Source organism: Eutrema salsugineum, unplaced genomic scaffold (genome assembly GCF_000478725.1).
Source record: "Eutrema salsugineum unplaced genomic scaffold, Eutsalg1_0 scaffold_3, whole genome shotgun sequence".
NCBI lineage: Eukaryota > Viridiplantae > Streptophyta > Magnoliopsida > Brassicales > Brassicaceae > Eutrema > Eutrema salsugineum.
This window is the reverse complement of record NW_006256756.1, coordinates 1,180,937-1,208,217: the sequence shown is the minus strand read 5'-3', so window position 1 is coordinate 1,208,217 and position 27,281 is coordinate 1,180,937. Positions and strand designations below refer to the sequence as shown.

Sequence of the window (27,281 nt, the reverse complement as noted above, 5' to 3'; positions counted from 1 at the left end):
TCATCTAAATTTCCACTTCTTTTATCAAATTTTTGACTAACAAACACATATTTCAAAGATATTTTAAATATTATTTTAAAATAGCTTGATAAAAATGACTTTCCCTAACCAATGTGAAGAAAGATATGAGGATCCAAAGTTCTTATTAGTTAAATCACATATACAAAAAAGATGACTAAAATTAGCTAGTCCAGCCTTAAGCTTGACATAGCTTTCTCAAGGTGATGGATATTCTTCGTTTCTGATCAATTTCTTCTCCTTCCCATACCTGAAACCCGACCTGCTTTCGATTAATCTCGTGTTTCCATCGATACCGAGCGTCTCCAGACATGAGAATGAGAGACCCTGGGCTCAACAAAACATCCACATCTTCATCTTCTTCCTTTTCTGCAGGACTGAACCGCATCACGCAAGGTGACTCCAGAGAGACAATGGCAATTCCATCTTCAAAACGCAGCAGATCAATATGTGCACAAATCCCCTGTTAAGAAAACATTGCATTGTCATGAAATCTTGACGTAATGTCTGAAAAATCCATGACTGATTATCTGCTTTCTGAAACTCTAAGACTATCTAATTGCAATGCTCCAAGAAACCATAACAAGCTGTTACTCTATTGGTTTCTTCTAGCTTTTCCATTATCTCCTGTTAAAAGATCATCCAGTTTTTACATATTTTGCAACCTTTAAACTACTTCTAGAAACCTTAGCAAGATCAATTGGTTCTTCTAATAAAGAAGTGAAAAAGTGTTTACGTGAAAGTATTGTACCTCACCTGGTTGGTATAAATTGACAATGAGCTGGTCGAACAGAGGCTCTCTCCACAGTAAATCAGCAGGCAACACTGGAAGATCAACAGATTCAACGGTCTCGCGTATGAGATCAGATACTTCTGTTGCCCATGAAGGGAGATCACCAAATCTCATCGCCTTTCACAAAACGGAAAAGAAAGGAGCAAAACGAAAAAAGACAGAAGCTTTAGTTTCTTTATCATCTAAAACTTCAATCCAAGAAGCATCACACCCAAAAACCAAGAATCATTGTTACCCAATTATGATAAGGAAAAAAATAGAAAAAACCAAGTAGATCATTCTCTCGGAAAATGATATAACCAAGAGAAGCCGGTCAATGGATATATAACCAAATGAAAGCTCAGCTTTCTGTCAAATCTCAGAAATCTATACCCTTAACAAAATATTAGACTCGATTCAACAACTTTGAATCACTAGAGTTTCTATCTGATTATCTCTATGGAGAGACAGAGAGTACGATGAAGGATTCATAAACTTATCCAAGAATCAGAGTTAGTGTTCAAGAAAAATGTATGCTCGTGATAAATTCAAATGCCTTTAGCAGATCATTCTCTTGGAAACAAAGACAAATTCAACGAATCCACACCATTCAACCACGAGAATCTCATACACTTCCTTCTTGAAATCTATATCTTACCGAAAATGCTTTCATTGCTAAAGATCAAACTAAAATTTGAGCCAAAATCGAACTAAAGAGGGTCTATCTATATCTTACAGAAATGACTTAGTTTTAGGAAAAAAAAAAAAAAGCTTAAACGATCTGCTTCGATCATCGAGAACAATTTCCATTGAAACACGAGGGTTAAGAGAATGAAATCCAGTGATAAACCGATTATGGGAGTGCGGAAGCAAGAGTGAGTTCTATAAGATTTCTAAGCTAGTGGGAAGCTAAAACGACCCTAACAATGCCTTCAAGAAAAGAAGAGTCAGATCTCGAGGAAGAAGAGAAGCGACATTTTGGGGTTCTGGAACGAAATCAATGAAAGAGATGATTAGGGTTTAGTACCTGGTTAATAGAGTCTTCAACGAACCAACCTTCTGCAGAATTAATACAAAATGAACAAAATTTAGCAAAACATTCGATAAGCAACAACATTAGAATCAGTAGCAAGTGCGTATGGTACCGTTTAGAATGGCGGAGAGTAAATCAGACTGATGATGAACAGAGAGGAAGTTTCTACAGAGCCATAAACCGTCGATTTTCTCCACTCGCTCCCATACCGTCGAATCTCTGATCTCTACAGTTTCTTTCTCCAGCCGATCTGCGAGGTGTTCATCATCTGACGATTCGCCAAAAGCTGCCTTTAAGTGCTCTTCTTCATCGTTGTCCATTTTTTTTTATTTGAGATTTTTCTCTATTTCTTTGACGAGCTATTTATAAAGAACAGAAAAAAAAAAAACGAAGCCTTTGTACAAAAGTCCGAATTTTGCGAAACAAAATCAGAAATTGGACGATTTCTATTGATGGTATGATGAACAGCAAAAGAAAGGTATGATCATATATATAATCATCTCATCAGAAAGAAGAAAACTACTTTTTGCACAAAATCTCATATCGAAAGGTTTTCTATTAAAAAAAAAAACACCCTAATAATCTTAAAAGCCTCCTTCTCAACTGTCTCCTGATCGAATAAACCTCTTGTAGATGGTCATAGCGAGAGCAAGAATGGCCATGCCCGAAATCTGCCACTGATCTGAGCCGCTGGCTCGGACCGTAACCTGTCCGAACCTTTTGTTGTCAATACTTGCAGAAGCTGCTAGCCTCGTGTCTCCTCCGATACAGACCTGAGATCGGAGATTTGGTTTGAGGGTCAAATCGTCATTCGACTTTGTTAGAGACAGTCCCAGAGCGAGTTGGTTTTGCCCTATTGGGAAATCAGCTTCTCTAAACCTGACTTCAAGGTTTGCTTCATAAGCTGAGTCTCCTTGTGACCTCGTAGTCCCTGCGTTTCCCACAAGGACGAGCCTTTTCCCAAGAGCGATTTGGTCCTCGAGTTTGAGACCAGTGACAATGTTCCTATCAATAAACGCCATTGTCCCTCCAAAAGTCATCTTGTTCTTTTTAAAGATCTTGGCTTTGGTTTCTCCTCTGAGCAAATACATAAGCTGCTCACTTCCTAAGATATGAAGCTCTGCCATGGTGGATCTATTGTCCCCGTGCTTAGCACAAACAGAGGATTCTAGATGGATGTTGAACTCTTTCTTGTCCTTGGTCATTTGGACAGTGAATGCGGCTGGGAAACGCTTAGCTATGGCGAGACTATGTTCTGCGATGACACAATCAAATCCACAATCATTGTCCCAGCCTCGAGGATCCAACAGTGATCTGGTAAGGAACTTTGAAGTGGGTTCAAGAGAACGGTAACGATAAGCTGAGTTATCACTGTCAAATGAAGTTGGCAATTCTATATCCGGTAGCAAAGCAGGAGACGACGATGCAAGTGGATCGTCTTCTTCTTCTTCCGGTTCGTCTTCTATCTTTTTCCCGTTTTTCTTCGTTTCTCTCATCCTTCTCAGCTCCTCTTTCCATTGTTTCCTCTTCAGGAGCTTTTCCCGGTAATTATACTCGTCAAAGTATGCGTTTCTCTGTTCCTTTGAGAGTTTAGCAAGCTGGGATTTCCGGAGAGGCTTAAACGGTGGCAGCTGATCATACTCGTCATCTTCTTCTTGCTCGGAATCAGACACGTCATCGATTTCAATATCAGAGTCAACACCAGCACCACCTTGATCTGCAGGGAGCTTTAGATGTGCACGAGATGGCAACAGCCAAGACAATATGGACGAGAGAGGTGGGGCTCGAACTCGGGACCCAAAAAATTTACTTTCTTGAGGAGGAATCGATAGAGAAACTGCTTCTGATAAAACCTTAAGAGAGTAGCACAATAGCAACAGCCCTGGTTTCCAAGCTTGGCCGTTTGGGAGAATCTTTTCCCCAGCTCTGTTCTTCCTACATAAGGGATGATTCTCAACAAGAGAAACTGGAGTCATTGGACCTGAATATGTCAAACCAACGGCTTGTCCAATAGACTGTTGAATAAGATATGAACACTGCGATACAAACACATCATAGTTCAAAGGATTGCCAGATGGGCCATCAGGAGGAGCAGAAGCAGCATGGGTCAATGTCACTATGGCGTTTTTCAATATAGATGGACCAAGAGAAGCAGCGATCGTCTTTATCAAGAGCAGATTATTCAAGTCCTTTGTCTGAGTATCAAGACGATCAACATAGAGAACAACATCAGGAGGACACTTCTTCATTGCCTTTTTTACCGAAGACAACATTTTGGAATTGGCATTTTGATCCATGGCAGAAGATTTTAAGCCCGGAGTATCGATGATTGTGATCTTGACACCACCCACTGTTCCAGAAATTTCTCTAACCGAAGTTGTGGAAGGTCCAAATGCATCAATGGGTGCGTTCTGTTCACCGAATATGGAGTTTATCGTTGCACTTTTTCCCACTCCGGATTTTCCAAGGACCAATATGTTTACAGAGAAATTCAAATCATCTTCTCCCTCAGCCTCAGACTCCATAGCTTTCTTTTTTGCAGCGTCAAGACTAAATGACTGACCAGAACCCTTCCCAGAAAGGAGTGCAAGACGGTGAAGAACATGTTCTGCTATTGAAATATCTATAGACTGCCTCAACCTATGCACAAGACGCAAATATTTCACTCGCAAACTTTGCAATTTCTCCAGCTTATGTTTCTCTGCCTCGCTCAAGTTATGCACACTCTCTTCGTCCATTGCAAGTTTTAGACTGGGAAAGATGTTGAAACCTTTTGGACGTGGTGGAGCTGGAGGTTCCACAGAGAGGTTTTTTGTTCCATCTGAACTTGGCTGTGACGACTCGGCTGCTGACTTTGAATCCTCTTTTGCATCAACAGAAACTATAGGAGAGTCTTTAGATTCTGTACAAGTGAAGTTCACAATCTCTTCTTGGACAACCTGATCGCTTTTGTTGTCATCATCGAAACTCCTCTCCTCTTTGATTCCATCCTTAGATTCTAAACCATCTTCTTCTTCCACCGTTTCAACCTCCGACATTGTAGATAACGATGAAGAACCAGACTCCGGAGAAACAGACGTAACGCTATCAGTCATTGGTAAAGCAGATTGATCCGAGTTATATAAACTAGAGTCATTGGTTCCACCAGCGACGCAACTTTCCGATTTTCCCGCCAAAGACTGAGACGAGGTATTGGAACCTTTAACATTACTCAAAACCTCATGCTCGTTATAACCACGACCAGCAACAACGTCTTGTTCTGTACAAAAATTGAAATATTCTCAGAGATCAAACAAACATTCCCGGATTCAAGAAAGCCTAAAGAGGAAGAAAATAAAAAACGACGGAGAAAAAAAAAACCTGATCGACTCGAAGAGTAAAGCGAAGTTTGATCTGATGCTACCATCGACGCTGCGAATATTGATTTTCTATATTTCAAACTTTTCACAAAACTTGGGGTGAAAGAGATAGATAACAATGGCGCGTTTAGGGTTTAAGGAATTTACCCTTTGTCTATTTTGTGAAGGATTTATGAATTAGTTAGAGGTTTAAAAAAAAATTATGAGAGATAAGTCTTTGCTTTTTCTCGTCCTAATCAGTCTTGCTGAAATGACCAATATACCCTCCGTTTTAGCTGGTAAAATGTAGAGATCTTATGGTAATGTGGTCTCATTCGTACTTTCTTAAATAACTAACAATTAGCAAACAAAACAAAAAACGAAATAAACTAATAACTTGAAAAATATATAACATAATTGCTGTTTAAGGAATTTTTGTCCTTTTGTGGGGGCAAATCCTGCAAAAGTGAGAAATGCATGAAATTTGAAAAACACGATAAAAATGTGTTTTCCGAAAGTTATCCAAACTTTAAGTCAGAAAACAGTTAAGAAAAACTATTAAATGACAAATCAGATAACCAAAAAGATCATAAAACGGTTAAAGAAAAGTGGATTGAGCGTTTCTGAGAACGGTGGAATCGACTCAGACCTTTAGATGTAATGGATCTTTTCGAAGTGAAAAAAGGGAAAAAAGAGTTTGTTAGTAGAAAAGCTCCACGGTTTAGGAACCGTCGTGGCAAAGAGGTGAAGAGATGGTAATAATAACTGGAAAAGTATAGAATGACAGTGCTTAAGACTATAAGTATCTAGAGAGATATTATGAACTTCAAGATGGCTAAAAGAGTGTTCCCTTCCTCGTAAAGTGGACAAAGAATTTATAAGATTTTACCTGATACGGGTTAGTATATCGGATCGGTCAGCGGATAGTGAGTCAGGTGGATCGGTCCACGATCCGACTTGGCTAGATTCAAATTTTGTGCTTGCATCATAGTTCTGACGTTTTCACCAACTTTCTTTAGAATATTCTGCCTGCTACGAGACCGTTCCTTGGCGCGTTCCTTTCGCCCTCAATGTACGGATTGGGTCGGCGGTTCAGACACAGTATGGTTTTCGCTGAACCTCTGCTTTTCTCTCTGATTCCTGCGAAATGTTACTATCACTGTCACTTGACACGTGTAACAAAGATGCATTAAATGCCAATCTCATAGGTTTGTAAGGGTATGGACAATCTAATGTGGTGGTGTATGTATATAATAAATTATTTTCACCTCAAAATCTATTATATAAAGATTCAGTTGAGTCTCACAAGCTTGACACATCAGCATCCAACTTTTTAACACATCAGATTAAAAAAAAATATAAGAGAATTAAATAATTAAATTGTACTAATTTTGTTTTTAATTGAACACAGAAACCAAAAGAGAAGTGCATACTAATTTATGGTTCATAATGAACTGCAAATTAATTTCTATTTTGGAAGTTGGAAAGATAAAATCTCAAACAATCTCCAATACTTTCTAATATCGACTCAAAATTCCACAAGTCAATAGGTAAGATTTTTTATTCTTCGTCTCCTCTTTGATTTATGGGTTTTTGAAAGCTGCATTATATTCCTTGTATTGAATTCATTCTGGTTTTGTTTACATAGACATTGATCCATTTTCTTAGTATAAAAGCAATAACAACGCTACTACTGGGACAAAGGGTTGAGACTTGAAGTCTCGGGAAAAAATCAACAAAAACAAGGAAGAACACAACATTGTTTGAGCACAAAGAATAAGTATGACAACATGGAGAAGACACTTGGTGAGACGAGGCAGAAAGTAGAAGATAAGATGGTTTTGAAGGGAGGATTCGAAGTAGAGAGTAAGCTCTTATAATTGTTCCCGTTGGGAATTTGCCACTGATTGTTAAAAAAAAGCTCATCTCAAAGGAATTTAGCTAATCTCGAACGATTAGGTTCAAGTTATGTTCATTGATTTTTTTATTTCCTTTAATCTTGATTGATTAGTCAAAGAAGACAAGGAAATGAGCTGTATTGTTTAAGCAAATCAACGATAAAACTTCAAGATCAGCTCTTAAAATTCTAAATTCTAATAAAATCTATTTTGAATTTTGGTTGAAAGTCTCTTACTTTATTCGATGTATGATTTGAAGTTTCAGTTATGATATTAAATATGGGATGGTAGCTATAACTTTTCATCAAGAAGAGAAGTTTGAGGGTGGAGCTTGAGACAAAAGTGCCATAGATATGTGCAAAAAGTTGATATCCTTATCCTTTGGTTGACTGATTGGCTTGTGTCTCATCTGCTCTTTTAGGTTTCTGATCTTCATCTATGATATCCAAGACATGTTTGCAATAGAAGGTAATGCGGAATTTTTTTTAAAGGACTTAATTTTTAAATAAACCTGTAATATAGACTGTGAACATGACGAGTTTATAAGGTTTAATTTCAATACTTGCTCTTTACTTCCAAGTGCACCAAGTCTCTCGACAAAAACCATCTTCTTGACGCTCTTCCTATTTGTAGTGATTAGACATAAGCTGAAGAACCATTAATATGGCCAGTTGGACATATAGCATTTCAGGTTGCTCAGTTCATCACAAAAATAGAGGTTTCGTAAACTACAATATCATATTTTTTCCACTTTTGCTCTCTCTGTTTTAATCTTTAACACAAAATATATGCGAAAACATATTTCTGAATAATGGAAATGCGTTAAAAATACGATTTGGTGAAGATATTAAATTTGTCTTACAAAAACATATTTTTATCATTGAAAATTAACTAAGAAAAAAAAAACAGGTTGAAAAAAATAATAATGAAGAAATATTTGGTTGGGTGCAAAAATAACAAGTATTACATCTACAAAAAATAATGACTATATTTTTACGAGTTCATATGATATTTATATTACCAAATACAAAAAATTAGATTAAACTTATAGAAAATATATATTAATAAATTATATTAAAACAAAAAATCACATTTAATGACTATATTTTTACAAATTTGGATGATTTATATTATCAAAAATAAAAATAGATTAATTTTGTAGAAAAATATAATTTTATAATATATATTAAATCAAACAAAACATCCGCGTGTATATGCGGGTATTCATCTAATCTATTATATAATAGAAGAGTTTTCTCTCCATTTAGGGTGTTCATATCATAAGAAGATAATTAAAATTAATGACTTAATTAGTTCATGCACTTTAAAATAATATTATTTTTATTTAATAATAAAAGAAAAACACTAATATTAAAGTTAATGATTTCATTAATCAACACATTGTTGTAATCATTTTTTTTATTAAGATGAAGCAGAGTAAAAGTTGGAAAAAATAATAAGAAGAAGTAGTTAAAGAAAAAGACGATGATGAAAATGAAACTCAAAACGATGAAAAAGAATAAGAAAAAAAGGAGAAAGAAGAAAAAATCAAAATATAAAGAAAAGTATGTAGATGAAAATGAAATAGACGATGAATAATACATACACGATATAAGTAAAAATAAGAGACAAACAAAATCAAAAAAAAAAGATGAAGAAAAACTGAAAGAAAAAAAAGAAATAGAAATCGAAGAAAATGAAGAAAAAAAATAAAGAAGAAAAGAAAGAAGAACACTAAGCTGATGAATAGCAATCTTAAAAAATACAAAGACAAAAATGTTGAAGATGGGAAAGAGACCGAAAATGAAAATAATAAACTATGTTAATATGATGATGGAGAAAAAATCTAATAAAATCAAGAAAAAATTATGATGAATTAGCTGTTTAAAAATGAAATATGATGAAAGTCTAAACTCACAAAATTTAACATTAAAATATATTGAGAATATGCAATTAATATATGTATAATTTATATTCATAATTAGTATAGTTATTACAAATAAAATAAATTTTAGTATAAAGATGATAAAAAAACAAAAAATTAAAATAACAAACTATGAAGATATAAAGATAGAAAGAGAGAGAAATTTATTGTTTCATAGAAATATGCACTATTGAAAATAATTAATAGAAAACATGTATTGTTAACAATGCAAATTATAAAAAAATAATTATTAAACTAAACAAAAAATTTATCAAACACATTATTTTTAAGAAATAGCATATAAATTATATAAAACATTTAAAAACATAAATATATTTTAAAATCCGTCCGAAGCGCTCGATCCTAGTAAAAATAATGATAAACAATAACATTCACATTCACATTTTAACCGCCTTCAAAATCAAAATTACAAAAAGGTCACGTGATGAATCATGCATGGGATGTATACGCGGACACGTGCCCAATACAACTACAACGGTTAGACGAACCGAGCCCCCAAGTGTTTTGTCCATCGAGATGTGTGTAGTTGTGAACCAGTTCGGTTCTTTCCCTGTCTTTAAGATTCTTCAAGAGTTATGGTTCCTGGTCATTTGGTCAACATTCATTTTATAGACTTGGATTCAAAATAATTTGGGTGATATATAATTTGACTTTTTCTTTACTTCATTTGTTCTTTCTTCTCTTTTTTTTTCGGCATGTAAATTTATTTCAACTAAATATTTTTAAAAAGGGTAAAATATTGGATGAGATTTTCTCCCAATAATCCTCCCCATAGTTAAAACATTCAAATCTTTTATTCAACCCTAATTTTTCACGTAACTGAGTATCTATCTACACATAGTTAAGCAAAAACGAAAAAATTAGGTGCATATATCATATGCATTAAATGGTGACATTACAAATTATTAGAAATTTAGGAAGATTATATAAATGTTGTTGATTTATAAACAAAACAATACTTTCATGATTGATTTAATCCGGTATAGAATGCACAGAATCTGTCACAAAAGTTTAACAATTATGGGATTGATGAAAATAAAAAGTTTGACGACAGTGTGGTAACTGGTAAAGGTAAAGGTTTGACTCGCTGGAGTCAATCACAAGAAAAAGCAAAGTAGAATCGAGCTCTCAGTAGAATCTCACCTCTTATCTAATTTAAGTGCTTGTGTCTTGCCCAAGCGGATCTAACACTCCCCTTTTTTTTTAATAAGAAATTAAATCAATTTAGTTAAAAGAATCAGAAGTTAGCACTAATTTAACTAAAACACGTTTATTATTCGGACGATAGCCTAGGTAGTATCATCAACATTCATATCCACACAAAACACTACATATAAGAACTAATTTAATAATGTTTTTTTTTTTTGTCCTCCAAAATTTGTTTTTACATAAAACAGGAAATCAGATTTTGGAAAACTAATTGATTTAATATATTGTTGTGTCTAAAATGTGGATGGATATAAGTCGGTCAAGTTATTTTTATATTTGACCCCTTAATGTAATTAAAGCAAAAAAACATACAATAAAGTTGCAGGTTTTAATTATAAATTGACCTTGAGAGTAATCATTTACATGAAATCTCTCTGATTTTTCGATTTCGCTTCTCTCTCTCTCTCCATCTCCATCTCCATCTCCTATCTCTCCTCTAATATCTTCTTTCTCTATCGGGAACCAAGCGAGCGGTTCTTCTTGGATCAAGGCGGAGGAAAAGAAAAAAAAAGAGAGATATGGTTGAGACGAGACGTAGCTCTTCCGCTTCGAAGCGTTTCTGTTCTTCTTCTTCCCCTGAAGCGTCGTCATCGCCACGACCCACCAAGCGATCTAAGGTCAAGATCGATGCCGCCGCTGCTGCTCTTGAGCCTGTTCGTAGTTTTTTTCCGAGATTTTCTTTTTATCATTTCCTCCTTTTGTTCTGGGTTTTGAATCTGATTTTGTTTTCCGGATTTTTGAATCTGATTTTGATTTGTGAAAACCTAGGCGGCGGTGGAACCGGCGGGGTCTTCGTCAGCGAGCGAGGTTCCGATCGAAAATCAAGGACCGGCTTCGGATCCTGGATCGGAATCTGGGGAACCGGAATTGAGATCCTCTGATCCGCAAGCTATGGATGCGGAGAAACCCGTCACGGCTGATGTGCCGGTGATGGAGAACTCTCCTGAAACCGACGCTAACCCTGAAGTCGAAGTCTTGGCGACACCTACCATAGCAGGTTTCGCTGTTTTCATGGTGGATTCTCTTAGAAAAAGAAAAAACTTCTCATTTCTAATGTTTTGTGGATTTAGGTGAAGTGGTGGCGGATGCTGAGAAGTCGAAGGCGGGGAAGAAGCGGGCTAAAGCTCCATGGGCTAAGCTACTTTCCCAGTATCCTCAGGTGTGTCTAGTTGCGTCGTGTTCGGTTTTATATCCACAATTTTGTGAATTTCGCCTTGAGGGTTTAGCTGTGTGCAATTCATGTAATTTATTGAGGAAAGCTCTGGTCTTTCAGTTCCTGGGAACGATTTTAAGTGCATGCATGTCCACTTCTTTGGTTTTTTATTTTTCCGGTGCAGTAGTATGTTGTGTTCGTTCTTAGTAGTTAGACTATGCTTTTGGAGTTTGAGACTTTCTTCACTTATGTGGCGACTGCAATGGTTTTGATTCTGACTGTCCTGAGTTGTTTCTCTGTAATTTCAGAACCCTCACCGTATCATGAGGGGGCCTGTTTTCACTGTTGGACGCCGAGGATGTGATTTATCTATCAAAGACCAATCTATGCCTAGCACCCTGTGTGAACTGAAGCAGTCTGAGGTAAGGACATCTGATTGGCCCTTTTCGGACTTGTCTCGTTAAGGCTTAAGGGACCAAAAAAGCCTTTTGCTTACGCAGTTTTTGTGCAGCACGGAGGTCCATCAGTTGCGTCCCTGGAGATAATTGGGAGTGGACTTCTTGTTCAGGTGAATGGCAAGTGTTACCAGAAAAGCTCTTGCGTTCATCTGCGAGGTGGTGACGAGGTCATCTTCAGCAGTTCTGGGAGACATGCTTATGTATCCTTTTGTGGAGTTGCGTGAAAAGTTATTCCAACAAATTCACTAGTTAGAAATTTATCGTTTCGTTTTTATGTTTACATATAACGTTCTTGCCATCTGAATTCAGTGTTTATTTTCTTGCAAACTTTTCTTAACGCTTGTCTAGATATTTCAACCTCTTAAAGATGAAAATCTAGCTGCTCCTGACAGAGCTTCTTCATTGAGTATATGTGAAGCTCGAGGTGCCCCTCTGAAAGGTGTTCATGCTGAGACAAGAGCAGGAGACTCCTCAGCTGTAGACGGGGCCTCTATATTGGCATCTCTATCAAAGTACCGCAATTTCCATCTTCTACCACCAATTGCTAAAGCTGCCAAAAGGCAGCAGAATCCTGATGTTCCTGTGGTTCCTTCCAGCTGCAATGATTGCATCTCAGATACTGACATGAACGATGCTGATAGTAACAATGATCATCCTGTTATTGCTTCTGTGGAGAAGACAGCTGCTTCAACCTCTTGTACTGCCAATGAGAATCTCAATGCCGATGGCAGTGGGTTGGATCCTTTTCAAGAAGCTGACGGTGCCAATACTCCTGGTTCTGGTTTTGAAATTAGACCAATCTTGCGCCTTCTTGGGGAACCTTCTTCATTTGATATAAGGGGCATCTCCAAATTGCTGGATGAACGAAGAGAAGTGAGAGAGTTTCTTAGAGAATTTGACCTTTCATCTAGTATATCAACTAGACGCCAAGCTTTTAAGGATAGTCTGCGAGGAGGAGTACTCGATGCTCAAAACATAGATGTTTCTTTAGAGAACTTCCCCTACTTTTTAAGGTTTGGTTGTTATATATTATGTTAGATCTCTATTCTCTACCATACATCTGGCTTTTGATGGTTCTATGATTTACAGCCAAAATAATTTCTGAATTGTCTCAGTGCTACGACGAAGGATGTTTTGATAGCATCGATGTATGTCCATATGAAGGGTGGAAGCAAGTTTGCAAAGTATGCATCAGACTTGTCTACAATGTGTCCCCGTATCTTGTTATCTGGACCAGCAGGTATGAGGCTTTACTATTAGTGTTTGTACTTCTTTTTGCTGCCTCCATTCCTCTAGCCAATACGAGATTCCTATTTCTAATCCTAGTTTACCATTTGGAATATTTTTAGGCTCTGAAATATATCAGGAAATGTTGGCAAAAGCGCTTGCGAAAAGTTTTGAGGCCAAATTGATGATCGTTGACTCTCTTTTGTTGCCTGGGGTAATCTTCTTTTTCCTTCCTTATTTTCTCTTTGTGTAGCATTTGATTATATGCATCTTCATTCCAATGTTGTTTTATTTATTGAAATATTATTTTGGACATCTTGGACAAGAGGGTTGAATGGTATTGTTGACGTTTGGTCCCATATAGTTCAGATGCTATATCTGTTTTAGTGTCCACTCTGCCAACTTTTTTTGTTTTTTTTCAAGAGGCTCTTTGTTCATTGATATTGGTCTCTTTCTTGATGACTTCAGGGATCACCAGCCAAGGAAGCCGAATCTTCCAAAGAAGGTTCGAGGCGTGAAAAGCTGTCTATGCTTGCTAAACGCGCTGTTCAGGCTGCACAAGCATTGCAGCATAAGAAACCAACTTCAAGCGTCGATGCTGATATAACAGGTGGTTCAACAAGTTCTCAGGCTTTGCCGAAGCAAGAAGTGTCAACAGCAACTTCTAAAAGTTACACTTTTAAATCAGGCATGATGGTTTTTATCATCTGATTGTTCATTTTAGTTGCTGCAACAGTCTTCCTGTATTTCTGAACGTGCGCTTTTATCATTTTTAGGTGACCGAGTAAAGTTTGTTGGTCCTTCGTCTTCTGCAATTTCTTCTCTTCAAGGCTCAATTAGGTATTGCTTGCTGTTTTTTAAGTCTTCAACTGTGAATTTTTGTTGTATTCAAAATTCAGTTCTAACTTTTTCCCTGCTATTTAATATAGGGGACCGGCCATTGGTTACCAGGGGAAAGTAGTCCTTGCATTTGAAGACAACTGTTCTTCAAAAATTGGGATTAGATTTGATAGGCCTGTACCCGATGGCAATGATCTTGGTGGCCTCTGCGAAGAAGACCATGGTTTTTTCTGTGCTGGTAATTAGCTGGATGTCATTTATAACTTTATCTCACTTGATAAGTATAGTTTTACTAATATCATTCTTCTTGTGCAGCTAGCTCACTTCGGTTAGATGGTTCTTCTAGTGATGATGCTGATAAACTCGCCGTTAATGAAATCTTTGAGGTACTTTTTAAACTCTTTAAGCTATGGGAGAGTACTACTTAGTCTTTCTGGCCACATGATTGTTAACTTCTTGATTCATAATATAGGTGGCAATCAGTGAGAGTGAAGGAGGGTCATTAATATTGTTCTTGAAAGACATTGAGAAATCTCTCGTGGGGAACAGTGATGTGTATGCAACCATGAAGAGCAAGCTCGAGAATTTACCGGAAAATATTGTTGTCGTGGCCTCACAAACCCAGTTGGACAGCCGAAAGGAGAAAGTAGGAAACTTATTTAATCTTCTCTGTTACTCTTTTGGTATCTTCAAGCTGTTTTAATTTGTTTATTAGTATATTTAATTGGAATTTTGTGGTTCTTTTCAGTCCCACCCAGGAGGTTTCTTGTTTACTAAGTTTGGCGGCAACCAGACGGCTTTATTGGATCTTGCATTTCCGGTATGATGAATTGACTTAGCTTTAATTATTTTCCACTTTTCAAAATTGCGATGTATGTTGATTATTCTTTCTGAGTGGTAAGGTTCACTGAAGTCTTCTTAGATTTGGTACCTTTTTGAGATGTTCAAACTGATTTTTCATATCATCTGCATTTTTCATATCATCTGCAGGATAATTTTGGTAAACTGCACGATAGGAGCAAAGAAACGCCTAAATCACTGAAACAAATAACTCGGCTATTTCCTAATAAAGTCGCCATCCAGTTACCTCAGGTCGATACCTGTTTTCTTCTTGTCTTTGTACATTTGTTCTTTTCTGTTCCATTTTCTAATGCTCTTAAGACATAATAGGATGAAGCTTTGCTCTTGGATTGGAAGGAGAAACTGGACCGTGATACAGAGCTTTTGAAGGTTCAAGCTAATCTAACCAGCATCCTTGCGGTGAGCATCTTCTAATCACGTCCTTTAGCAATCTAAGCGTTCCTGGTTTCTTTTTCTTTTGCTTATGTTATTTGTTAATGATGCCTACAGGTCCTCACCAAAAACCGTCTGGACTGCCCTGACCTTGGAACCTTGTGCATCAAAGATCAAACACTTCCTTCTGAAAGTGGGCCTCGTTCACTTACCTTTTTTCATTATTTTCTTTCTGCTTGGATCAGCCGCTTGGTTGACTAACCAACTACTTTATGTGTTTCTAGGTGTTGAGAAAGTGGTTGGCTGGGCCTTGAGTCACCATCTTATGAACTGCTCAGAACCTACTGTCAAAGACAACAAACTTGTTATCTCAGCAGAAAGGTAAGCTTACTTGTATAGATTGAAATAATGTAGTTAAAATACAGCTTTATAAATAGCATTTTGGTATGGGTTGCAGCATCACATATGGCCTGCAGATGTTACATGGTGTTCAGAACGAAAACAAGAGTCTAAAGAAATCTCTCAAGGTAATACTATGTTACTTATCTCTTTCCTCGTAAGTTACTTAGTAAGTTTCTGATCTAAGGGTTGCTTTGCGATGCTGTTTCAGGATGTTGTTACTGAGAACGAGTTTGAGAAAAAACTACTATCAGATGTCATTCCCCCTAGCGATATAGGTGTTTCGTTTGATGATATTGGGGCTCTGGAAAATGTGAAAGACACTTTGAAGGAGTTGGTGATGCTTCCTCTTCAAAGGCCCGAATTGTTTGACAAAGGCCAGCTAACGAAGGTACCTTTCATCGCTATACGTTTTCACATCTGTTTGTTTCTCTCTCTTTTTTCTGGACATTTAATATATAGATTACGTTTTACTGCAGCCTACGAAAGGTATTCTGTTGTTTGGACCTCCTGGTACTGGGAAGACTATGCTGGCAAAGGCAGTAGCAACTGAAGCTGGCGCAAACTTCATCAACATCTCAATGTCCAGCATCACTTCAAAGGTATCTCTCCCACAGCGATCTGAATTTTTGTATATGCTCTCTTTCAAAGATTGTATTTGACCATCTAATATGAAATGTTTTGCAGTGGTTTGGTGAGGGAGAGAAGTATGTTAAAGCTGTCTTCTCTTTAGCGAGCAAGATCGCTCCAAGTGTCATTTTTGTTGATGAGGTATGTTCGAAGAGATTAATAAGCTTTATCTGTTTCTCCTTTTTCTTTGAAGCGAAGCTTGAATGTATATTTTTTCGATCTGATGATTGCGGAAAAACATTATTTAGGTTGATAGTATGTTGGGAAGACGTGAAAATCCAGGGGAGCATGAGGCCATGCGTAAGATGAAGAACGAATTCATGATAAACTGGGACGGCTTACGAACAAAGGATAGAGAGCGAGTTCTGGTACTCGCTGCTACCAACAGACCATTTGACCTCGACGAAGCAGTTATTAGACGGCTTCCCCGGAGGTAAAGCAACCACTCATTTTTTTTCTTTCTTTTATACGTTCTGTCGCTTATGGAGAGAACATTCATCATTTTGTGACCATTGCTGAGTCTCCGTTACATACTCCTATGCAGATTGATGGTTAATCTTCCAGATGCTACGAACAGATCAAAGATCTTGAGCGTTATTCTATCTAAAGAAGAAATAGCACCAGACGTTGATTTAGAAGCCATTGCAAATATGACAGATGGGTACTCAGGAAGTGACTTAAAGGTCTCTACTTTTTTTTCTTCTCTCTCTCTCGCTTCTTCAGTTTCAATCTCCTTGCCTTGTAAAAGAGCTCACAATTTCATTTGGTTGCAGAATCTTTGTGTAACTGCGGCACATCTTCCAATTCGAGAAATACTGGAGAAAGAAAAGAAGGTTTGGTTTCAACTTAACCGAAGAAAGACCATTTTTAGAACTCATCTTCTTCTAAACTGACTGTTGTTTTTACTCCAGGAAAAAACTGTTGCCCAGGCTGAAAACCGTCCAACTCCTCCATTGTATAGCTGCACTGACATTCGTCCACTGACAATGACAGATTTCAAGGTTGCCCATGAACAGGTAGGTCGAGGAAAAAAACTACATTAATTGGTTCTCATCGTGTTTGGGAACTAAATTGTTGATCAAATACATGTATATAGGTATGTGCGAGTGTGTCTTCAGACTCATCGAACATGAACGAGCTTCAACAATGGAATGAGCTGTATGGAGAAGGAGGATCAAGGAAGAAGACGTCCTTGAGCTACTTCATGTAGAAAGCAGAGAGAGAGAGAGAGAAGAGAGAGGAGAGGAGGGGAGATGATTTGTTCGGTTCTCTCTCATTTTGGTCATTTTAATTTATATAAATTTGTGTACAGAGAAAGTGTTGTTCCTTTCGTTGTCTAATTCATTTTCTTTCTCAACATAAGAAGAAGAAGAAAAAAAAACATTCGCTGTATAATCTAATACATGCGTATGTATATAGAGGTTCGGATCATTTTAAGGATATGGATGTGTTTCTAAATCTTGAAGGTGAACCATTTTGAGCTAATTTATCCAATTGCAAGGTGTTAGTTGCTTTGAGTAGTAATTTAGTTATTCTACACTTTGAATTGGCATTTGAGTGTTCTGTACACTTACTAGGTCTTAGGGTTTTAACGTATTTATTTACATAATTTTGCAGGTTTTCCAGAACGAACACAGTTATAGAATAATTCTTTCTAAACCTAAAACTATAATATCCTTTCTAGACCTAATCGCAAAATCTCTACCTTCTCCACTCCTGAAACGCAATGAAAATGATCAATATATACGTTTGAATGCTCATGCCTAATATACATTTGACATACAGTATATGTATAATTATTATTACATGTCTCTATATTATTATTAGATGAACAGTCGTTTAGGAAAACAAATTTTATCTTGTAAGTTATTATGCCATGCAAACAACAAAAGATGATTGAAATTCAAAAACATATAGTTGTCTTTTAAAATTAGGGAAGAGAATCTGGAAAGTATTTGTTTTCCATTATATAGGTTATTTATTATTTAGTTCTTTAATCATTACTATTATAAAAATATTACATATGTCAAAATAATACCAATCTATATGTATTCAAATGGTAAAAATTCATTCAAAATCTTGCAATATTTTTTTATTATATATTTTTTGAATATATATCAAAATTAAAGTTGAAATATATTTCACTAATTTTTAAAAAATCTAGATACAAAAAAAAAAATATATGTAAGAGACTGTGGACTGACCAACAAAACCAAAATCAGTGCATATTAAAATTATGTTTTCAAAATAATAGCTTTTTGCAGGTAAATTGGAATAATATTTTTATTCACATGTAAAACATGTTCGTCCGGTATGACATTCTTTGATAAGTTAAACATATTAAAAAATTCATGTAGAATTTTATTAAAAAAAATTAATACAAGTTTTAAGAGAAAATTATCCAACGCTTAGGTAGTGCGGTTAAGCCACGAAATAATTAAAAATTGTTTTTAAAAAATCAATGTAAATTTTGTAGAAACAAATGCAATTTGAAAAATAATTTTGTTTGCCTAACAATTAACCGGAGGAACCTGAACCCACCGAAATATAGTTTATAACTGAACAATAAAACTTGAATTGAACGGATTTTAAAAACTCTAAACTGAATATACATGCCTAATCTATACGTTTGAAATTATATGTATAATTAATATAAGTAGTATTATTACGTATTACATATATAGTAATTAATAGAGGGAATATATAAAAGGAAATAATATGTATAAATTGCAGTAATATGTATAACTTGCAGTAATGTTTAAAATATCTGTGACTGTGGTAAATATGGTGTCATACGTAAATGAAATAGGAAAGGTGAAATATAGAGAGTTCGATATATTGGCATGTAGTAAAGAATGTTGGGTTTAAATGAGACATTTGTATTTAAGGGGGGCCATTATATAAAAATAAAAACTTTTACTGTACAGACAGTTTGTATATGGTAGCACCAAAACCCTAAGCGCACACAGAAACATCTCATCATCCTTTGCTCAGCTAGATCTTGCCCTTCTCTTCCATACCGATTCACGGCGTCTAAGTAATTTTGTTTTCTAATATCTGTGATTTGGTTTGGTTCAATCTGGCTTTGATCGATTTGGTTCAATCTGGCTTTGATAGAAGGAGTATTTATGTAGTTTGTGAGGATTAGGCTCTCTAATTCTTGGGTTTCTATGGTTCTTTCTGATTCTGATGTATCAGGGTCGATTTCTCTTTGATTCTCTTTTTCAGCCTTGTTTCTTTTGGTTAGATTTTTTTGTACACTCCTAAGCATTCGTTGTTTCGAATCCTCCTAGCTCAACCACATGGATTTGTCGACATGGATTTGGTTTATTGGTTAAGATAGTTCAGAAAAAATGAATACATATAACAAAATTTTATGTTCAAATATAGGGGAGAAACCGATTTTTTCTTATTTCTAAGTTTAATTCTAACTTTTTAATTCTCATGACAAGCTTTGTACTTAGGTTTATCGTATCTTGAATACTCTTTACATAGAAACCTAAAAAAATTAGGACCATGAAAATTTTTCCTATATCAGACAATTTCCGAGAAGAAAAAATCTGTAATATTAAAACTAACATCTAGAAAATCTAGAGAAATTTGAATTATCATAGAAAAAATAGAGTTTATTGCTATTGGCAATACATGTCATCTCAACCCTTTGAAGTACAATGATCAGTTTTACAGAAAAAAATTGCTGATCCAAATGATAGAATTCAACTACATGGAAAACATAAAAGGCAAATTTAATCATCCCACAAAAATGCCATAGTTTGTTGGTAATGCCTATGTATAGCTTATCATTTGTATCAAATTCCTGTGGAAACGCACACTTCAGCTGGTCGATTCGTGTGTCTTAAAGAATATGTTGTGATGAATTCATATCCAATTTTAAGTGTGTTTTTTTTTTTTGCATTTTCCAGGAGAATGTCATGGACAACAATCAGGAGAATGTTATGGCAGATTCGATCCACCAACCGGTTTTCTCACCAAGACAGAGTCTCTCACCAAGACAGAGTCTCTCACCACGACATGAAACCGCAGAATCTACTCCTGGACAAGCAAGAAACTCAAGGTCTCTGACTTCGGCTTATCCACCTTGTCGGAGCATCTCGGGTTTATTTAAGTTTTCTCTGCTTCATTCGGATTTTCTGTAGAACTAAGTTTAGTTTAATTATAATAAATACTATAAAAAAGAGTGTATATAGATATTTGGCGTATACTATAGTAAAAATAAATGTATATAGATATTTGGCGTATACTATAGTAAAAATAAGTTCGTTTTATAATAATTGTTCCTTCGTAAACCTTGTATCTAGTTACTCTTCTTCTCTCATTGTCTCTCTCTAAGTGTCTCTCAGCTCTCTCTCTTATCGTTTCTTCTTCGTTCAAATTCTAGGGTTTCTCTAAAACTTCAGAAAGAAGAAATTAAACAAAGACATCGGGCAAGTCGTCGGACAAGAAAGAAGAAATTAATTTCGCATTGCACCAATGTCTGTTTTTTTTGTGAGGATTGGGCTCTCTAGTTCTTGGGTTTCTCTGGTTCTTTCTAATGTATTAGGGTCGATTTTCCTTTGATTCTCTTTTTCAGTTGTGTTTCGTTTGGTTAGATTTTTTTCCCGTACACTCCTAGAGCATTCGTTGTTGCGACTCCTTCTCAACGACATAGACTGATAACACAACGCTTTTTGTATTTTCCTCTTAGTGGTGTCCAGTCTCTTGTCTGATTTGGTTTTTTCCTGTACTGCTTCTCTTCCTCTGCATTCAACAATAATAACTTGATATGCATCGTCTGTGCCTACATTGTCTGTCTTCATTGTCTTGTGCCTTGATTTGTCTGTGTGTGTATTCCATGGGTACTGCCTACTGGTTAGAGGATTTTTCAACAGACGTCGGCGTGGTGATCTGTTCCATTTTTGATGACCCGAATGATCTCATTCGATTGGCTGCTGTCTCACACGCGTGGAAGCATTTTGGTTGTGCTTCTTTTCTTTAAATCTGTTTTTGATGATTGATTATATGATTGTTTAAATGTCTACTTTTTGCTCACTCTACATTTGGAATTGATTGCAGTGACTAGTAATGGTTTCGTCAAGAATTTGTTTCTGAAAAAAGCTGATTTAGCTGATACCGCCGGTGTCTGTTTTGAATACAACAAAGAGAGCACAGCTTATGCATTACTGATTAGGGCGATGGAGTATGCTAAGCTATTTGACCTGACCATTGAAGCAGTTTTGGCCTCTTCCACTCTTTCTCCTGATTTCAGCATTCAAAACACCTTACTATCCATGGAGAGTCGACAATGGTCAAGCAAAGGACGAGAAGTGCAATCTGGAACGGAGACTCTGACTTACAATATGCCCGAGTTGTGTCTTGCATTGCATATGGTTTCATGATAAGCCCATTCCAAGGCAATACTCCAACTTTATGGCATTTTGTGTTTTCTTGTTTTCTTTTTTTTTTTTTTTTTCCTTCTATTTTCATGTTCTATGACATTTTATACTATATCTTTTGTTAGACGTGAGTCTCCCTGGTTCTCCAACATTCAGAGCACAACGTGTTCGCTTCTTCTTTGGCAGCAACGACGGAACCGGATTCAAAGAGAATTATAGCACAGAGACTTACCAAATACCCTCGAGTGTTAGTAACCGCATGCATCTTAAAAAAACATGTTTATTACTTTATTTGTACCTTTTTATTAAACTCATACACTACTAATTAAGTAATCAACACAGGGTCAGCTGGAGGTTAGGCTCCCAATGCCTCTTCTTTGCATCAACAAGCAAATGGTCCTTGAGCTCTCCGATTTTGTGGACAAGCACCCATTTGAAGCACAATACTACATACGGTAAACACTCGTCTCTTTTTCCTTAACATTGGTTATCTTGTTTCTTGTATGAATATATATGACATTGTTTTCCTTTTTTCTTACAGCGTGTCGAGAGTCCAAATTCTCGGGGTATCTCTTGCTGATATGTTTAGGACAAGGATTTCGCCGTCGGGGCAATTGGTGTTGGATGCCATCAGCTACTTGGACCCAAAGATCAAGAGAGATCTTAATTAGAGCACTTGAGCGTAACCATCTTACTCTGGATGGTTTTAATGATGCTGACATTCGTGACCTAGCGACGTTCTTGAATGCCGATGCTCACTGACGAGAGCCACTTTCACAAAACAGTACAGTTTATCCTTACTTTTGCATGAGCTTTAAAACTCTATGTTTCCTTTATTTTTCAAGTGGACGTCAATGGAATAGTGTACTTATCAGCTATTTTGTTTTCTTGTGTTCCTTGGCTAATACTCCATTAAATCCAACTCACTAGTAACTATAGTCAAAGCTAGCTGTCAAACTAATACAGAATATCGTAGTTCTACAAACTAATCTATATTGTATCAGACTACTTTCCACCTCTAGATAAACTTTGAAAAATTCAGATTTATTAAAATTATTTTTCTAGCAAAGTTAATTGGATTACTTGGACCAATATACAGTAAAAACTCTATAAATTAATAATGTTGGGACTTTAATATTTTATTAATTTATAGAGTTATTAATTTATAGATTTCTAAAATTAATTTTCTATGTAGTCATAAATTTATAGAGTTCTTTTTTCTTTATATGTAGACTCGGGATTGGTAGCACGGGTTATTTTTTGTAATCCTCTATGTAGTCATAAATCCCAATAATTTATCCCCTTACCCATATTTAACATTTGAGGTTCCTTGTTTCAAGATGGTTCCCACAATGTTACACGAAAATCATGGAAGAGATATGTTCCATTATAGTATTTTTGTGACCTACATTTAGATTTAGTGGAGTCTATCAAATATAAAAACATGACAATTTATGACTACGCAATTTTATGTCATTTCTCATTTTTCAACTCATCTGGTTTTACTAAATATATATGTATGTTCCTTTAATTCAATAATAATATCTACCATCTCTACTCCACTAAGAAAAATATGATCAACCATTTGAAATATTTCAAATGTATTCATTTCATTGAATGAAAACCTATATTTTATAGTTTTTATACTAGTATCCACATATTCAGTGTCCAATATGAATCATCAAATACATTTTTCTTTCATTATTAATAAAATATACATTTTCATCTCAATTCAAAATTATTAATGTCAAGAACAATCGTGCGAGTGGATATTAGTATCTTAAAAAAAACTATATTAGTGGATTTGCATGGATATTTTCAAAAAAAAATTATTATCACGGATAATTTATTTATTAAGATTATAAACATATATATATTTATATATTTATCACGGATAATTTATATATATATATTTATAAAGCTAATTACCTAAAACTAGCACCAGAAAAGCAGAAACTTACAGACAGATAGAATCACGCTTTCTGAAAACAGAGTAATTGCTCAGTCGATAATGGATACAAGCTTAAAACATAATAATTTTAATATCTTACCATAAAGCTTCTGGCAACAAAAGGAAATAGATAATCACTAGTCTTCTTCCATTGGAACTTGTGGCATGTCAAAGAAGTCTTCTTTGATCGGCTTGTTGTTGATAGTAGAAGCTGAATGTGAATTATCCTCCTTCTCTCCGCGGTTTCTGCTACCCTCAAGCTCTCTCACAATTTCAGGAGTAATCTGCAAAATGTGGTAAACAAGGTTAACAAAACAAGGTTAATATGAAACAAAAACTAGAGTTTATCTTAATTAAATTAGTATGTGGATTATTCAGTTATAAAATATTTTTTTTTAAGTAATTAATTTTGGGTTATGTTTACTTTTTTATAGTTAATTTATTTTGATTTTTTATGTATTAAATAGTTGTTTTCATTCTTTTCAATTTATAGCATAACATTTTATTTTTTTGTTTTTAAAATTTTTCCGTCTGTGCGAGTCGCGGACTAAACACCTAGATATGAGTTATGATATGAATGCCTTCTACATAGATATAGATGGGCAAAAGTGCAATTGATTTGGGATTTATAATCGGTAAATTATGCAGCTTAGTCAGAACCAAACTCACTGAATCTATCAATACTGATCCAAACCAAACTAATTACGGTTGTGTTATAAGTAGGTCTAGTTATAAGGTTCCAAGACATTGCAGATAGTACTATTGGTAAATTTCACTTTGACAAATGGTTAGTATAATATTTAATAGTACTATAATAGATTCTTTAACAATTTAATGTGAGTGACATACCATATAAATATTCTACACCGATCAGTTTTTTTTTATATACTCCTATTCCCTTTCATTTAAACTTATTTAAAGTTTTTGAGAGTTTCTCTGACGTGTCAAGAAGTAAATAACACATCAAGTAAATGGTATTTTCTAACAATATTGTCAATTAATATATAGGTGATATCAAGACGCAAAAGGCATGTAGTTGTCCATTCCCAAACGCTAAAAACTTCATCCTCAAGTTGTGCGTCTTTATTTATCTGTTGCAATTTGTTGTGAAATCCTGATTAGTATTGATGTCTAAATGGAAAAATCAGAATCTCAAAAACCTAATTATTTTAAAATTTACAAACATTCATGTGTGTTAAGGTGGGCATATGCGGTCTCGGTTTTCCAAAACGAATTAAACATTGAATAATTCTCAAACACAAACCGAGTTGTTAATATATGAAAACCAATGCATAAACAAGTTGTGTGTTTCGTTTCGGTATGTTTTCCCTTTATCATGATGCAGATATGTAATCAAGTTTCTAAGGCCAGTCTGGCCAGAATTTTTATTTTATTTTTATTCAAGCAGATACAATATCAGTCGAGAATGAGTTTAAGCTTAAAACAAGTTATTCTTTATTTTCTTAGCACAAATAGCAAGTTAACGAAAAACAAAAATCACGCTTTCTGGTAAATCAAGGAAAAAGCAAAAAAAGGTTCACTCATGGTTCACAATATTGCCGATAATAGAAAGACCGGAAATCGATAATCAGTACTAGTCTTCTTCTATTGGAACCTGTGGCATGTCAAACAAGTCTTCTTTGATCGGCTTGTTGTTGATAGTAGAAGTTGAACGTGAATTATCCTCCTTCTCTCCGCGGTTTCTGCTACACCCAAGCTCTCTCACAATTTCAGGAGTAATCTGCAAAAAAATATGGTAAATAAGGTTAAGTTAAGAAAGAAGAATTTTTTTTTTGTGATTTTGTTAGACAAGGAAAAGTAGTTATATACAAGTTTGTGATTTTGCTTCTCAAGTAGACTTGTGAGATTCTTTTTATCTTCCTTTTTTAGTTCATGCTTGTACCTGAAAAAGCAGAGGTTTTCACATGAGAGGCAAAAGCTGACTATATACTTATGTCTGAAATGAACCAAATCTTCTCCTTCCTTACCGTTGCACAAAGGCGAGAAGAGTTTGGTGCCAAATGACCGGCATAAGTTTTGTCTCTTTATGAACTCTCAAGAAATGAGCAGCCACCGCATCAATAGCCAGATGCGCAAGCGCATATTTCTTCTCCAAAACAACTTTCATGAAGTAACTGCACACACATACAAACAAAAACACAATGTAACCAAGAAAAGCTCACGATATAGAATCTGAATACCTACGTATGTAGATGTAAGGTTATATCCTGCATTTACCTTGTTGTGTCAAGAAACTCCATCTCCGCCAAACATACCAAGGCGGCACTGCAGTTTATGTATATAATTTTGTTTTGGTTTCTATTTCTTTAATATTCTGGCAAAACTTTCAAAAAGATAGAGGTAAATCCTTGTTACCTTGAAATATTTTCAGGGATAGAAAACTTGTGCATTATACTCCCTATAATTTTAGCTTCGGTGACGGTGCATGTTCCAGACTAACAAACATGCAAGTTACTTAGAGAAAATTAGGAATACAAAGATCAGAAAAAAAAGATTAAAAAAAAATAACACACACACACATACCTTACACAGGGGAATTATGATTCCACAGTAGAATCCTTTGGGCTTGAACAGTGCCTTTTTCAAAGATTGGTAAAGACAAAAATGTAGCTTTTTGTGGTTTCTGATATCTTGTCTCACCCTAGGAAGAAGAAAAAGCTCATAGAAGCGTTCAGCTTTGGTGCTGGAGGCAAACATGTTTGTAGCCTTGTACATGGCATTGGGAGACCAATTCTCTGGTTGGCTCAACTTCAATAAACTATCCCAATTTTCAAGTCTAGTAATATGGTTAAGAAATTTCGGCACTTTCCCATGTGTGTATACACTCATAAACTTTCCCAGCCTGCATAGTTTCGTTTGGTGGTGGTTATATATCAGAAACCACAAAACTCAAAAAGAAGACGAGAAGGTTATTACCTTTCAAAATAGTCAATGGCACTAGACTTAGACATGGGAGTAGTAGTTACTGAAAGAGAAGCTGAACCTATACAACCCTCAAAATATATCCAGCAAGAAAGGATTAGCCATACAAACAATAATTTCCACACACACAGATATGAGATATATAGCTAGGTATATATAAAGCAAAACCTGTAGCAGCAACATCTTTATCTTCAAGCTCATTGACAGAATTAGAAGTAGCAATAGCATTAGAGAGACGTTTTGCTATTGAAGCCCCATCCTTGTGAAAGAATGCATCTAGTAATAACTTGTCCTCTTCTTTCTCGCAGCTGGCCATATCCTGGTCACAATGTAATGCAGCTATTTTTGAACAGTTTGTATTCATTCTCAATCACATAAACACAAAGAAAGAAATCTAAAAGCTTACATAACAGTCAAATATAACCTCTCCAGAAAATGTAGAGAAAGAAATCTCACTTGGTAGTAAATTTCGCTCTGAAACTCTTGCGATTGCTCATCAAAATCATCGATACCATCTTTCAAACCATACACTGCCTTCTTGAAAAAGGCGGCCATAGGAATTTTCTCGGCGTTCTCTTCATCCTCGACCTCTCTTTGCTGCGCATACGCTTCCTTCAGGATCTTCTCCGTTAGCTTCACATAATCCACGTAACAAAATCCCATCAATTCCATACAATCCACGAAATTAGGTTAAACGTATATGGAAGAATTTTGGCTTTCTCACCTTATGGGGTTTGCGAACTTTCCTCGAGGAGGAGGCGAGGGAGGTAGCTTGAGATTTTCGCTTAAACGCCATTTTGATATGGTCAAAGATAATAGACTGAGAGAATTTAGGGGAAGT

At 35.6% G+C, this 27,281-nt stretch overlaps 5 protein-coding genes across 5 annotated transcripts; 2 read left to right on the top strand and 3 right to left on the bottom strand.

Moving 5' to 3' along the window:
* Positions 1-89: 89 nt before the first annotated feature.
* Positions 90-2,301, bottom strand: LOC18015005 (uncharacterized protein P8A3.02c). The gene is made up of 4 exons (XM_006396397.2): positions 1,936-2,301; positions 1,818-1,849; positions 770-928; positions 90-481 (listed from the first exon to the last, which is right to left on the bottom strand). Exons 1-4 carry the CDS (start codon positions 2,141-2,143, stop codon positions 197-199), a joined length of 684 nt encoding a protein of 227 aa, XP_006396460.1. The 5' UTR covers positions 2,144-2,301; the 3' UTR covers positions 90-196.
* On the bottom strand, positions 2,273-5,301 carry LOC18015121 (translocase of chloroplast 159, chloroplastic). The gene has a single exon (XM_006396396.2). The coding sequence runs from the start codon at positions 4,916-4,918 to the stop codon at positions 2,423-2,425; it is 2,496 nt and encodes an 831-aa protein (XP_006396459.2). The 5' UTR covers positions 4,919-5,301; the 3' UTR covers positions 2,273-2,422.
* A 5,283-nt stretch (positions 5,302-10,584) lies between these two features.
* On the top strand, positions 10,585-17,638 carry LOC18015120. Its single transcript, XM_006396394.2, has 27 exons — positions 10,585-10,866; positions 10,982-11,210; positions 11,284-11,372; positions 11,675-11,788; positions 11,878-12,024; positions 12,173-12,837; positions 12,940-13,064; positions 13,174-13,265; positions 13,520-13,739; positions 13,828-13,891; positions 13,981-14,129; positions 14,207-14,277; positions 14,364-14,537; positions 14,640-14,711; positions 14,882-14,983; positions 15,062-15,151; positions 15,242-15,317; positions 15,409-15,505; positions 15,582-15,651; positions 15,735-15,914; positions 16,003-16,125; positions 16,211-16,294; positions 16,402-16,586; positions 16,698-16,836; positions 16,927-16,986; positions 17,065-17,169; positions 17,250-17,638. Exons 1-27 carry the CDS (start codon positions 10,732-10,734, stop codon positions 17,361-17,363), a joined length of 3,771 nt encoding a protein of 1,256 aa, XP_006396457.1. The 5' UTR covers positions 10,585-10,731; the 3' UTR covers positions 17,364-17,638.
* A 3,367-nt stretch (positions 17,639-21,005) lies between these two features.
* LOC112085131 (F-box protein At4g00755-like) lies at positions 21,006-22,217 on the top strand. Its single transcript, XM_024154154.1, has 5 exons — positions 21,006-21,129; positions 21,227-21,523; positions 21,672-21,793; positions 21,889-22,001; positions 22,088-22,217. The coding sequence occupies exons 1-5, from the start codon at positions 21,006-21,008 to the stop codon at positions 22,215-22,217; spliced, it is 786 nt and encodes a 261-aa protein (XP_024009922.1).
* Positions 22,218-23,634: 1,417 nt separating this feature from the next.
* Positions 23,635-27,236, bottom strand: LOC18015119 (bystin). Its single transcript, XM_024154153.1, has 10 exons — positions 27,165-27,236; positions 26,897-27,073; positions 26,609-26,759; positions 26,435-26,501; positions 26,042-26,369; positions 25,874-25,953; positions 25,736-25,783; positions 25,486-25,632; positions 25,328-25,400; positions 23,635-23,781 (listed from the first exon to the last, which is right to left on the bottom strand). The coding sequence occupies exons 1-10, from the start codon at positions 27,234-27,236 to the stop codon at positions 23,635-23,637; spliced, it is 1,290 nt and encodes a 429-aa protein (XP_024009921.1).
* Between the last annotated feature and the right edge of the window lie 45 nt (positions 27,237-27,281).

Coding starts and splice junctions, on each gene's coding strand:
- LOC18015120 (XM_006396394.2), top strand. CDS start 10,732: ATGGTTGAGACGAGACGTAGCTCTTCCGCTTCGAAGCGTTTCTGTTCT. Junction 13,892..13,980: donor TCTCTTCAAGGCTCAATTAG/GTATTGCTTGCT, acceptor TATTTAATATAG/GGGACCGGCCATTGGTTACC. Junction 17,170..17,249: donor TCAAGGTTGCCCATGAACAG/GTAGGTCGAGGA, acceptor ACATGTATATAG/GTATGTGCGAGTGTGTCTTC.
- LOC18015005 (XM_006396397.2), bottom strand. CDS start 2,143: ATGGACAACGATGAAGAAGAGCACTTAAAGGCAGCTTTTGGCGAATCG. Junction 929..1,817: donor TTGAAGACTCTATTAACCAG/GTACTAAACCCT, acceptor GTTTTGTGAAAG/GCGATGAGATTTGGTGATCT. Junction 482..769: donor ATTTATACCAACCAGGTGAG/GTACAATACTTT, acceptor TTTTCTTAACAG/GGGATTTGTGCACATATTGA.
- LOC112085131 (XM_024154154.1), top strand. CDS start 21,006: ATGGGTACTGCCTACTGGTTAGAGGATTTTTCAACAGACGTCGGCGTG. Junction 21,130..21,226: donor ACACGCGTGGAAGCATTTTG/GTTGTGCTTCTT, acceptor AATTGATTGCAG/TGACTAGTAATGGTTTCGTC. Junction 21,794..21,888: donor CTTACCAAATACCCTCGAGT/GTTAGTAACCGC, acceptor TAATCAACACAG/GGTCAGCTGGAGGTTAGGCT.
- LOC18015121 (XM_006396396.2), bottom strand. CDS start 4,918: ATGACTGATAGCGTTACGTCTGTTTCTCCGGAGTCTGGTTCTTCATCG.
- LOC18015119 (XM_024154153.1), bottom strand. CDS start 27,236: ATGGCGTTTAAGCGAAAATCTCAAGCTACCTCCCTCGCCTCCTCCTCG. Junction 25,784..25,873: donor ATCCCTGAAAATATTTCAAG/GTAACAAGGATT, acceptor CATAAACTGCAG/TGCCGCCTTGGTATGTTTGG. Junction 25,633..25,735: donor GAGTTTCTTGACACAACAAG/GTAAATGCAGGA, acceptor ATGTGTGTGCAG/TTACTTCATGAAAGTTGTTT.